This window comes from Scomber scombrus, chromosome 16, assembly GCF_963691925.1.
Source record: "Scomber scombrus chromosome 16, fScoSco1.1, whole genome shotgun sequence".
NCBI classification, from domain to species: Eukaryota; Metazoa; Chordata; class Actinopteri; order Scombriformes; family Scombridae; genus Scomber; species Scomber scombrus.
The window spans coordinates 980,506-993,573 of NC_084985.1; the positions used below are offsets into that span (position 1 = coordinate 980,506).

The following is a 13,068-nucleotide window of genomic DNA, read 5'->3' on the forward strand; positions in this document are numbered from 1 at the left end:
TACCATCAGTGTGTGGGTTAGTCCTCACAGGGGAGGAACCTGAAACCCTTTCACACTGCACAATGGAGAAATGATTTATTTTCAATGTTGGTGGCAAAAGATTCTGTCAGTGGCTCAGAAATAGATGTGTGTTGATAACAGAGGCAGTAAATGAAGCTGCAGAGCTGATCTTTAGAAATATAGAAAAACTTTACTTATAGCAGCGTTCCCCAACCTGCTCCTGGAGAACTACTGCCCTGCATGTTTTAGGTATCTCTCCACTCTAATGGCGCTTTTCCACTACACAGTTCCAGCTCGATTCGGCTCGATTTTTCTGCGTTTCCATCAGGGATAGTACCTGGTACCTGGTGCTCCATCAGGGATAGTACCTGGTACCTGCTGCTCCATCAGGGATAGTACCTGGTACCTGGTACTTTTTTTAGTATCTGCTCTGCCGAGGTTCCAAGCGAGCCGAGCCGATACTAAATGTGACGTCATCAGACTGCCGGCCACTGATTGGTCAGAGAGTCACTGGAAGAGTCATGAGCCGTCCCACACAAGAATCAAACCCAGCATTTATAACCCTCCTGTTGTCCTCAAGTCAAGGAAGGAAGGAAGGGAGGAAGAAGGAAGGAAGGAAATGAGGGAGGGAGGAAGGAAGGAAGAAGGAAGGAAAGGAGGGAGGTAGAAGGAACTAAAGGAGGGAGGAAGAAGGAAGGAAGAAGGAAGGAAAGGAGGGAGGTAGAAGGAACTAAAGGAGGGAGGAAGACGGAAGGAAGAAGGAAGGAAAGGAGGGAGGAAGAAGGGAGATGTAGGAAAGAGAAGGGCGGAAGGGAGGAACAGTCAAAACAGACGGGGTCAATTTGACACAAATGTTAAATACCAACAACAGCGTTACAGAGATTAGTTTCTCTTCTCTTGCTTTGTGTGAGACAGAAAGCCTCATACAGCAGCAGGTACACCATCGCCTCCATGTCCTCCATTGGTTATGTGTTTGTGTCGCGTATACAACGAAGTCACAGCAGTTTAACGCAGCGTTGCTATGACGACCCCGCCCACGTTGAGTAGGTACTTTTTAGTAATGGAAAAGGTTCCTGGTACCGTACCGAGTTGAGTCGAGCCGAGTAGTGCTAGAACTGTATAGTGGAAACGCACCATAACACACCTGGTTCTAATAATGAACTTGTTATCAAGCCCGTTGACAAGCTTCAGCTGATTGATATGGAGTTAATAATCAGAATCAGGGGTGTTATAGTGAGGACAAACCTCTCCAGGAGCCGGTTGGAGACCACTGCCTTATAATTGACTTACTTGCAGTAATAAAACTTATGTTAGCAGTAACCCTGCCTCAGACTTTCATCATTGTAACATGTTAACTTGGTGGATTAAAACACAGAGGAAGGTTCATATGTTTCATGATGGTTTGGTTGCAGATGACAATAAAACTAAAATTTGGAACTTGTGCCTTTTCATCTTTTAAGCTACACTCAGGAAACATCCTGTTGACATCTGTTAAATCTCTATCCTGTTTAGAATAGAATAGAATATCCTTTATTGTCATTGTACAACGAGATTGGTACGGGGTCTCTTCCCGTGGTGCAAAATAGTCAAAATAAAAATAAAAAATAGGACAAAATAAAGTCAAAATAAGTCAGAATAAAAATAAAGAAGTCTAAATAAATGTAACTATTATACATAAGAACAATGAACTACAAAAGCTATTTACACACAAACATACATACACAGTCTACTGCAGATATTGCACTTATGCCTATGTAACCTGAGGTAGGTGTTGAATACAGTACTGTATAAAAGGTGCTGAGTAGAGGTGGTGGGGGTGGGGGTGGGTGGTTAACTGTTCAGGAGCCTGATAGCCCAGTAGAGGTGCTGGGGGTGGGGGTGGGGGGTTAACTGTTCAGGAGCCTGATAGCCCAGTAGAGGTGCTGGGGGTGGGGGTGGGGGGTTAACTGTTCAGGAGCCTGATGGCCCAGTAGAGGTGCTGGGGGTGGGGGTGGGTGTTTAACTGTTCAGGAGCCTGATGGCCCAGTAGAGGTGCTGGGGGTGGGGGTGGGGGGTTAACTGTTCAGGAGCCTGATAGCCCAGTAGAGGTGCTGGGGGTGGGGGTGGGGGGTTAACTGTTCAGGAGCCTGATGGCCCAGTAGAGGTGCTGGGGGTGGGGGTGGGGGGTTAACTGTTCAGGAGCCTGATAGCCCAGTAGAGGTGCTGGGGGTGGGGGTAGGGGGTTAACTGTTCAGGAGCCTGATAGCCCAAAGGATAGAAAGTGTTTCTGAGCCGGTTTGTGCGGCTCTTCAGGACCCTGTATCTTCTCTTGTAAGTTTGAAGAGGCCTTGGTCAGGGGGAGATGGGAGATGGGTGAGATTCATTTTTTATTGAATATTTTGAGTTCTGCGTCAATATATTAAAGCACATATAGCAGAGCGGAAATATCAAAGAACACATGACCACAAAACACACAGCCACAAACTCACTCATCAGATCCTGAGTCAGCACTAGGGCTGCGTATCAGTACTCAGTATTGACTGAAATACATCGATACCAAGTAGTATAAATTATTCACTTATATTACAAAAATAGTGTTCAGTTATGTTCATGTTCATTCATGAAAAGAAAGATTAAATCAGTGTGAGTCGTAGATGAAATGATCTTTAATCGATTTACAATCTGGAATTGATCATTTTAACTAGTATTATTTTTATTAAGCTCATGTTAAAGTGATGTTCAACTGTGCTGTGGTTCAACCTACTCAGTTATTAACAGTCTCAAGAAACCAAAACCCCAGGATGACAGGAGACATTACAGGGCATCATAATCCTGGCTGGGCATTAGGTACCCTTTACTTTTACTCTGAAGGCCAGTGGAGTATACCGGAAGTTATGTTTTGTTTCCGGGTCTTGGCGCGCTTTGTCGGAACAGTTAACTTGTTACTGAGCTGAGTGAAGATGTGATAAACAGTCAGACGCCTTTTGCTTTTACTCTGAAGGCCAGTGGAGTAAACCGGATGTTATGTTTTTGTTTCCGGGTCTTGGCGCGCTTTGTCGGAACAGATACCGATGTAAATAAGAGAAGATGTTCAGAGTGTAGTTTTCACTTCTTTGACTCTACGATCTGTAGAAAATGTCCAGAATTCAGGAACTTAAAGATTTATTCAAACGGCGGCTGATAAATGAAGCTCGCGCTGATCTGTTTGAACATTTCGATGAATCAATATCTGGAGTTGAAAAGAAGATCGATCACAAACGGAAACTACTGGATTTGGTTTTACACCCCGACGTGAAGCTGCTGAGAGCAAGTTGGTTTTCTTTCTGCTGCCATTGTTGTGATGATCCATCTGAACTTTATTACTGCCTGTTATACACATATACATTTACACATAGACGCCTCACTGATCGGGTTGGCCCGTTGCTTGTCCGCCATATTGGATGGCCCGTGAACTAATACAAGTTAAGGGAGTAAACTTTATAAAGCGCTTTTTTACAAACTGCTTTAAGTTAATGCCTCTCTACGGAGCCCGTAAAGGATCATGGTAAAAAAAATTTTTTAATTGTGGCCACAATATAGAGAATGAGGAGTTGCCGTCATGGCACAGAGTTACCGCGGTAACCCCCCCCCCCTTCTCGCCATGATGGTAGGTACGACCCTCCAAGTCCAGCTTTGTTTGCATTATTGTTGACACGGTAGCTGCAGAGGAGGTTGTTGCAATTCTGTACTGTTTTAACAATGCCTGGAAGTAACAGCTGCGTTAAAAACTGCTCCAATGCCTCACACGATCGTCGTGGAAACCATAAGAACAGCAGGTTACAGTTTTTTAGGTTCCCTAAATGGACAACACACTTAGGAGAGCAAGTATCCGACATCACGAGGAGACGTCGAATTTCTTGGGTGTTCAGAGACTTCACAGACCTCACAGTCACACCATTAACTACCCTAGCCTAACAAGAACTGGTTTGTCTACTTCGAAGCCCCCAAGACACAATGCCAAGTATGTTTCATTGGGCTAAAATCAAATCACAACTGTACATGTTGCATGTTGCAAGCATAACAAGCTGCAAAACATGTGGTAAGTTAATCTAACGTTCGTATACATGGAACATCTCGTTACAATCTAGTGTTTACGAAACAATCTCAGTAAATTACATTGTCACTTTGGTCAAGAAGTGTCTGGTAAACGCAATGTATTCACAACACATTAGCATCAGCATAAAACTCAAAGGTGCATCTTACCTTTGCCAGAACAACAGTGTTTTGAGCGTTTGGAGGCTTGTAGATTGCCAGGGGCCCGTTTCAGAAAGCAGGTTTAGTGAAAACTCTGAGTCAATTACCCTGGGAACATACTCCATGAACTATACCTGCTCACTGGCAGGTTTTCTTCAACTAAGCCTGAGTTTCTCCTTTTCTCCTTTTTAACTGAAGCCTGCAGACTGAAGGCGCCATCAGACATTTCTTAAAGAGATAGTTAATATTGAAGCACAAATACGAAGCAGAAATATCAGTCAGAGGGTGATCAGACTTGTTTTATCATTCTCTGATGATGTTCGGTTTGGGTGTTTCCATTTTTTTGTACAATCGATCCTTTATCTGAACAATATGCTCAGCCCTCGTATCGTCTGTACTTATGTCGCTCTGACTACGTTGCTCCTGGCAACCGATAGTGGTGGATACCCCTCCCCTCCTGAAAAACCATGTGACTCCTCATTCTCTATAACGTGCGCATAAAATACTAATTAATAATATTAATATCATTCCTGGGTGCTCGGTGTACTCTCAATGCCTCCCGTATATCTGGTGACAGCTGCACATTGTAGAGCTCTGAAACTTTAAACTTTATGCGGCTGATTTAAACATTATACTCAACCTCTGACACTGTCCTATGAAATCACTTTAGTCTTTGGCAAATCAAAGTGGAATGATTTTTATTGATCTGATATTATCTGTGGTAATAAAGGATTGCGCAATTTTCTAATCAGGGTTCTATTAGCTGTAATCATAGACTGTATATAAAATAGATGTAACATCCGTGACGTCACCCATTGGTTTGTGGACTGCTGCTCGGAGGCCAATAGTATCGGATCTGAGCAGCGCCATCTTGAAAATTTCAGGTGCATGCTGGGAAAAATAAAAACATGGATTCTACTTATATGGGCATCAGGAGGAGCATGAGGCGCCCTCCTGAACCTGTGAACCAATCAACCTGTCAATCACGACGTAGCCACGCCCTAATGCATACCCTGCTTTATCGTCACATATAAAATCAGGGAGGCCAAAATGTCCCAAATGAACATCATACTGCATTGAAGAAGGCTTTAAACTAGCGATTGAGACCATAAACACATTTTGAAAACGTTTACTGAGGTTAGAAATCAAGTGAGAAGTTGGTGAATTCTCCATTGACTTGTATAGAGACGGAAGTCCTTTTGGCACCAAAACGGTCGCCCCCTGGTGGCCTTTTGATAGAATGCAGTTTTAAGTTACTTCCACGTTGGCTTCATTTCAGAGGACCAGAACTCCCCGCCTGGCTGTAATATGTGTAAAACGGACTTCAGCAAATCAGGACCAAGCATAAAACATAATCAAAGTGTTAACATAATGGTTTAAAAGTTTAAAGCACATTTCGTCAGACTGATCAATAATATAGTGAACTTTTAATCTTCTGTGATTTTATTGAAGGACGAATGTCCAGAGAACACTACAGACACATTCAGTAGTTCAGTCAGAGTAATAACAACCTGCAAATCAAACTAGGTTCTGATCACTGATAGGCTATAGGTTCCCTTGGCAACGTGATACATACAGTGAGCGCTACTGTAACTGCGTCATTAAATGCTGCGGTTCATATAACCTAAGTATTCCCTCAGCTGAGAGTCTGACACACATGATGCTACTTTCAAAGGAAATGATAAGGGACAAAACATCTTTTTAAGATGATTTCAAGCTGAAACTGTGAACAGAATTTGGTCCGGACGTAGGCTATTGCAGGTTCTAGAGAAGGTCCGCTCGATTTGCTTACCTAGCTCTCCAGGAATGATATTAATATTATTAATTGGTATTTCGTGGCCACAATTTAATTAAACGTGTGAACGAGTTAATAAAACTTGCGCTCGATTCCGTCAACATTAAAAAGATATCGCATGATCCTTTACGGGCTCCGTACACATTCCCACATACACTAATATATTTGGGGAAACAGATAGGTAGCAAAAACAACCTATATAACGTTATCCTATGATTATAAATGTAAATGTTAATATTTTTTTTCCAGTGTTTACAGCTACCAGAGTATGTAACGTTGTTGCTGTGAAGATACATGGAAGTTAAATATTGAATGTGTGTTTATAATAACCAGATCCTGACATGTAGATGGGACATCTGTGGGTTTTCTGAATATAAAGCACTAACGTTTACATGTAACTGATTTTAATTTGTTTTTATATTCAGTGATTTATATCAATTTAACTATTAATAATGTAAAAGAAAAAGAACAGTCTGCATTATTTAATATTAAAATATTGATATTATATGAATATGGTGAAAGCAGATATGTTTTTTACATCCCTGATTAACATCACATAAAAGAGTCAAGCTTGGCTTAAAAATTAACTCATATTTCCACTTAATGTGTTTGTATTTCAGAGAGTCCTGCAGATGTTCAGCAGCTGTTAGAGAATAAAGAAGAGGTTCCCAGCTCCAGTCTGGACCAGGAGGAACCAGATCCTTCACACATTAAAGAGGAACAGGACGAAGTCTGGACCAGTCAGGAGGGAGATCAGCTTCAAGAACTGGAGGAGGCTGATATCACCAAGTTCACATTCTCTCCTGTTCCTGTGAAGAGTGAAGATGATGAAGAGAAACCTCAGTCCTCACAGCCTTATCAAAGACTAACTGAGGAGATAAAAACAGAAGCTGATGGAGAGGACTGTGGAGGATCAGAACCAGACAGGAACTCACATCCAGATACACATTTACAACCTGATATTGATGACAAGACTTCAGACTCTTATGAACCTGACAAAGGGGCGAAACAATTTACCTGCAGTGTCTGTAACAAAAGATACAGATCAAAGTCACTGCTCCGATACCACATGTGTGATCCTGAGTTATCACAAAAGCAACCCCGTATGGAACGCAAGAAACCACTGAAACTATGTGAATGCTCCGAGTGTGGAAAAAAATTTAGCTATAACTACAACCTGATATTGCACCAGAGAACCCACACAGGGGAGAAACCTTTCAGCTGCTCAAGTTGTGGTAAAAAATTTACAAGCAAAAGTTCTCTTTGGGGACACACGACAAGTCAGGCAGGAGAGAAACCCTTCAAATGCTCAGTTTGTGGTGAGTTTTTTAATCATGCATGTCTGCGCTACCACATGACATCTCACACTGGAGAGAAACCATTTGATTGCTCAATATGTGGTAAAAAATTTGAATACAAATTATATCTAGACTCCCACATGACAGTGCACACAGGGGACAAACCTTTTGGCTGCAATGCCTGTAACAAAAGATTCAGATCAGAGAAACTGCTCCGATACCACAAGTGTGGTTCTGAGGCATCACAAAAGCAACCCCCTAAAGAACGCAGGAAACGACTGAAACTATTTGAATGCTCCGAGTGTGGAAAAAAATTTAGCTATGATTACAACCTGATTGAGCACCAGAGAACCCACACAGGGGAGAAACCTTTCAGCTGCTCAAGTTGTGGTAAAACATTTATAAGCAACAGGTCTCTTTGGAGACACACGATAGGTCAGGCAGGAGAGAAACCCTTCAAATGCTCAGTTTGTGGTGAGTTTTTTAATCATGCATGTCTGCGCTACCACATGACATCTCACACTGGAGAGAGACCATTTGATTGCTCAATATGTGGTAAAAAATTTGAATACAAAGTAAATCTAGAGTCCCACATGACAGTGCACACAGGGGTCGAACCTTTTGGCTGCAATGCCTGTAACAAAAGATTCAGATCAAAGACACTGCTCCGAGACCACAACTGTGGTCCTGAGGCATCACAAAAGCAACCCCCTAAAGAACGAGACAAACCACTGACATTCCATGAATGCTCCGAGTGTGGAAAAAAATTTAGTAAAAAGTTCAACCTGATTTTGCACCAGAGAACCCACACAGGGGAGAAACCTTACAGCTGCTCAGCTTGTGGTAAAACATTTACAAGCAAAGGGACTCTTATAAGACACACGATAGGTCAGACAGAAGAGAAACCCTTCAAATGCTCAGTTTGTGGTGAGTTATTTAATCATGCATGTCTGCGCTACCACATGACATCTCACACTGGAGAGAAACCATTTGATTGCTCAATATGTGGTAAAAAATTTGAATACAAAGTACATCTAGAGTCCCACATGACATTGCACACAGGGGACAAAGCTTTTGGCTGCAGTGCCTGTAACAAAAAATTTAGATCAGCGTTTGATCTCCAAAATCACAAGTGTGCTGATGAGTCATCACTAGAGCATTCCCGCATGAAAAGCAAGACACAAGTGAAGTGTTCTGAATGTGATGCAACATTTCCTTCCATCTCCCAAGTCGATGTTCACATGAGGACACATAAGGGACTGAAAGTGTATACTTGCTCTTATTGTGATCTCCTGTTTGGATGTGAAAGCCTTCTTGAGAAACATTTGACAGTCCATATAGGACAGACACTATACAGCTGCTCTGTTTGCAGTGAGACCTTTAAACGCAGTGATACTCTTGTAGAACACATGAAACACCACACCAGCCCAGAGGAGAATCGATTCTGCTGCAATGACTGCGGCGAAGTATATCGTTGGCAATATCAGCTGAAAATACACGAGTGTCCTGCTAAGTCATCTCAGCAAAGCACAACAGACTTTAAGAAAAATGACTGTGGAGAAGCACAACAATCCAGAACCTTAGATCCAGATAGACAATCCAAACCAGATACTGACAAAAAGATTTTGGTATCTTATGAAACTAATGGCAGCGCTGACGTTTCTTTTTGGAAAGAACCCATTGATGAAGGATGTCAAACTGACAAGAAGCCATTCACTCCTGTTCCAATCAAGAGTGAAGATGATGAAAAGAAACGATTAAACCCCTCTGAGAACAATAAAGCTTTTACAGAAAGAGAAAGTCTGAGCCAATACATGGCATTACACACAGAGGTAAACAGGGAGTTAAAGAAGGAGGACCCAGATCCACACATTAAAGAGGAACAGGAGGAAGTCTGGACCAATCAGGAGGGAGATCACCTTCAAGGACTGGAGGAGGTTGATATAACCAAGTTCATATTGACTCCTGTTCCTGTGAAGAGTGAAGATGATGAAGAGAAACCTCAGTCCTCACAGCTTCATCCAACACTAACTGAGGAGATAAAAACAGAAGCTGATGGAGAGGACTGTGGAGGATCAGAACCAGACAGGAACTCACACCCAGATACACATTTACAACCTGATACTGATGACAAGACTTCAGACTCTTCTGAACGTGACACAGGAGAAAAACAATTTATCTGTAACAAAATATTGAGATCAAGGTCACAGCTCAACCACAAGTGTGATCCTGAGTCATCACAAAATCATTCCTGTAAAAAACGCAGGAAACAACTGGAATTCTTTAAATGCCCCGAGTGTGGGAAATGTTTTAAAACAAAGTCAAACATGATAAGGCACCAGAGAATCCACACAGAGGAGAAACAATTTGTCTGTAACAAAAGATTGAGATCAAGGCCACAGCTCAACCACAAGTGTGATCCTGAGTCATCACAAAATCCTCCCTGTAAAAAACGCAGGACATTCTGTAAATGCCCCAAGTGTGGAAAATGTTTTAAAACAAAGTCAGTCATGATTGAGCACCAGAGAATCCACGCAGTGAACGGACCTTTTTTCTGCATTGTTTGTAACAAAAAATTGAGATCAAGGTCACAGCTCGGCCACAAGTGTAATCCTAAGGCATCACAAAAGTATCCCCTTAAAAATCGTAAAAAAGGCAAGAAATCACTGAGATTATGTGAATACCCCAAGTGTGGAAAAGAATTTCGATGTAAGTCACGCCTGATAAGGCACCAGAGAACCCACACAGGGGAGAAACCTTACAGCTGCTCAGATTGTGGTAAAACATTTACAAGCAAAACGTCTCTTAGTAGACACACGATAGGTCAGACAGGAGAGAAACCCTTCAGATGCTCATATTGTAGTAAGTTTTTTAATCATGCATGTCTGCGCTACCACATGAAATCTCACACTGGAGAGAAACCATTTGATTGCCCAATGTGTGGTAAAAAATTTGCATACAAAGTACATCTAGAGTCCCACATTAGAGTGCATATAGGGGACAAACTTACAGAAAGAGAAAGTCTGAGCCAATACATGGCATTATATACAGGGGTAAACAGGGTGGTAAAGAAGGACGACCCAGATCCTCCACACATTAAAGAGGAACAGGACGAAGTCTGGACCATTCAGGAGGGAGATCACCTTCAAGCACTGGAGGAGGCTGATATCACCAAGTTTACATTCACTCCTGTTCCTGTGAAGAGTGAAGATGATGAAGAGAAACCTCAGTCCTCACAGCTTCATCAAACACTAACTGAGGTGATAACAACAGAAGCTGATGGAGAGGACTGTGGAGGATCACAAGCAGACAGGAACTCACATCCAGATACACATTTACTACCTGATACTGAGGACACGACTTCAGACTCTTACACCTCACAGTCTCATGTGAGGTGTAAGACTGACAGGAAACGATTAAACCCCTCTGAGAACGATAAAGCTTTTACAGAAAGAGAAAGTCTGAGCCAATACATGGCATTACACACAGACGTAAACAGGGAGGTAAAGAAGGAGGACCCAGATCCTCCACACATTAAAGAGCAAGAGGAGGAAGTCTGGACCATTCAGGAGTGAGATCAGCTTCAAGAACTGGGGGAGTCTTTTAACCCTCAACAGTTTTGACAGATTTTTGAAAATGTCTGTAAGGTTTGAACTGTGAAAAATAATGAGCAATGAATCAATGTAACTATTTTAAATGCTTACATAAGACATAAATGTGCATATTACATTAAAGAATCTGATATCTAGATCAGCTTCAGACTTTTCTTCATGTCTGGATCCATTACCTTGATAAAGGAAAATGCATGTTCATACATCATGTAAATGAATAGAGGATCAGTGTGATCAGATCTCAGAGTTGTAATGTTGGACAGTGCGACCCCCATTTCTGGGGGTTAATATTCACATAACAATCTAAGATGTATATTACATTATCAAATAATTTATCAGCGTTTCCCAAAGCCCAAGATGACATTGTCAAATGTCTTCTTTTCTCCACAACCCAAAAATATCTCTACTGTCATAGAGACTAAAGAAACCAGAGAATATTCACATTTATGAAGCTGGATTTTTTCCCCTTTAAGAATCACTTCAAACAATGAATTAATTAGCACGATAGTTAATGATGAAGGAGGAAGGTACTAAGAGAGGAAGACAGGTAACAAGAAAATTCCTCATGAGTTTTATGAGCTCAGGTTCGTATAGATAACAGAGTGTTAGTCTCATTTAGCCTGGGGGTTTTATGTCTTATTTGGGTCCAAGTGACCGTAGGCACCGTTTTATGCTTTTAGTTCAGGCCATCATTTTTTAAAAATTTGGTCAGAAATGGTCTCTTAGAATGTTTTTCTGAGTCTGATGAGTATCATAGATCAGCCCCCACTTAGAAGGTTATAAAGGTCAGTCCTGCAGGCTGGGGGTCTGCTCTCATCAACTTTGGAATCCAGGTAAATCTGTTTCTTCTTAGGAATCAAAGATTAGTTAAACACAATTAAAGAACTTAAACTTAAAGTCTTCCTACAAACACATGCTCAGTTTAAGATCTAGTTAAGATAAGATAAGATATTCCTTTATTAGTCCCTCAATGGACAGTGAATAGAATATAAGAGAAAGAATAAAGAACAATAAATAATAAAAAAAATATGTAATAAAAATAATTGTGACATTATTTACAAGAGTAAAATTGAGAAGTGATATACTTATTGCACAGATTATAGTGAAATAAATATATTTGTATATATACAAATATTTTTATATATACCCCCCCCATAAAGGATGGCTAATGCCACCACAGTGTCATAAAATGTCCTCAGGAGCCCCTTGTACGCCTCAGTATCCTGAGCAGGTAGAGTCTGCTCTGTCCCTTCTGATGAAGTGCAGTGGTGTTGTCTGTCTAGTCCAGTTTATTGTTCAGGTGAACACCCAGGTACTTATAAGATGTCACCATGTCAGTGTCCGTCCGTATGTTCCCTGGTGCCGAAGGGGAGGGTCTGAACCACCAGCTCTTTGGTCTTCCACACATTAATCTGTAGGTGATTCCTCAGGCACCAGTCTACAGAGTCCTGGATCAGTTCTCTGTACTCTCTGTCGTCCCGATCTGTGATGAGGCTGATGATCGCAGAGTCATCAGAGAACTTCTGCAGGTGACAGGTGAGTGTGTTGTGTGAGAAGTCTGCAGTGTAGATGGTGAAGAGGAACGGAGCCAGGACAATTGTATCAGACACACAGTCCAGAGACCTCACATACTGTGGACGGTTTGTGAGGTAGTCCAGGATCCAGGATGTGAGGTGCTGGTCCACTCCTGTGAGCTCCAGCTGGTCCCTTAGGAGCACAGGTTGTATTCGTCACATCCCCGGCTGTGACCTCCTGAGTTTCCTTGTCTGTCTTGTCTCCTCCCCTTGTTCTCCTCCACTGTTTTGTCTTTGTTTCCCTTTGGCAGAGGCGGGGCCCAGTGATGGAGGTTTGGCACACCTGTTTTTCATCTCAATCAGCTGCAGCATAAAGACCCGGTCACCCTTCCACCCTCTGCCAGATAGTTCCGCTACTCATGTGGTAACGCTTGGCTGAACCTCTTATGTTTCTTGTGTTTTTTTCATTGTGAAGATTACCTCTGGTGTAACCGCTCTCTCCTGTTCCCTACAGTTTTGCCTACTCCACCCGCTGCTGCCCTGCCTGTTTTCCCTGGATCCAGCTCCCTGTGCACTGCCTTCCTGTTTTGGACCTTGCCGCACCCACCTTCCCTGGAACCCTTATCCCAGACCCAGGC

The 13,068-nt window shown here is 42.1% G+C and overlaps 2 protein-coding genes across 2 annotated transcripts; both read left to right on the forward strand.

The window, feature by feature from the left end:
* Positions 1-6,946: 6,946 nt before the first annotated feature.
* Positions 6,947-9,532, forward strand: LOC133996741 (oocyte zinc finger protein XlCOF22-like). The gene is made up of 4 exons (XM_062436363.1): positions 6,947-7,471; positions 7,592-7,926; positions 8,047-9,459; positions 9,516-9,532. The coding sequence occupies exons 1-4, from the start codon at positions 7,077-7,079 to the stop codon at positions 9,530-9,532; spliced, it is 2,160 nt and encodes a 719-aa protein (XP_062292347.1). The 5' UTR covers positions 6,947-7,076.
* On the forward strand, positions 9,488-10,943 carry LOC133996227 (zinc finger protein 665-like). The gene has a single exon (XM_062435807.1). The coding sequence runs from the start codon at positions 9,633-9,635 to the stop codon at positions 10,878-10,880; it is 1,248 nt and encodes a 415-aa protein (XP_062291791.1). The 5' UTR covers positions 9,488-9,632; the 3' UTR covers positions 10,881-10,943.
* Positions 10,944-13,068: the final 2,125 nt, after the last annotated feature.

What these genes read in the sequence shown, in the direction of transcription:
- LOC133996227 (XM_062435807.1), top strand. Translation starts at nt 9,633, where the DNA reads ATGATAAGGCACCAGAGAATCCACACAGAGGAGAAACAATTTGTCTGT.
- LOC133996741 (XM_062436363.1), top strand. Translation starts at nt 7,077, where the DNA reads ATGTGTGATCCTGAGTTATCACAAAAGCAACCCCGTATGGAACGCAAG. An exon ending in GTGCACACAGGGGACAAACC is followed by an intron (nt 7,472 to 7,591) that starts TTTTGGCTGCAA and finishes ACGACTGAAACT; the next exon opens with ATTTGAATGCTCCGAGTGTG. An exon ending in GCACACAGGGGTCGAACCTT is followed by an intron (nt 7,927 to 8,046) that starts TTGGCTGCAATG and finishes CACTGACATTCC; the next exon opens with ATGAATGCTCCGAGTGTGGA.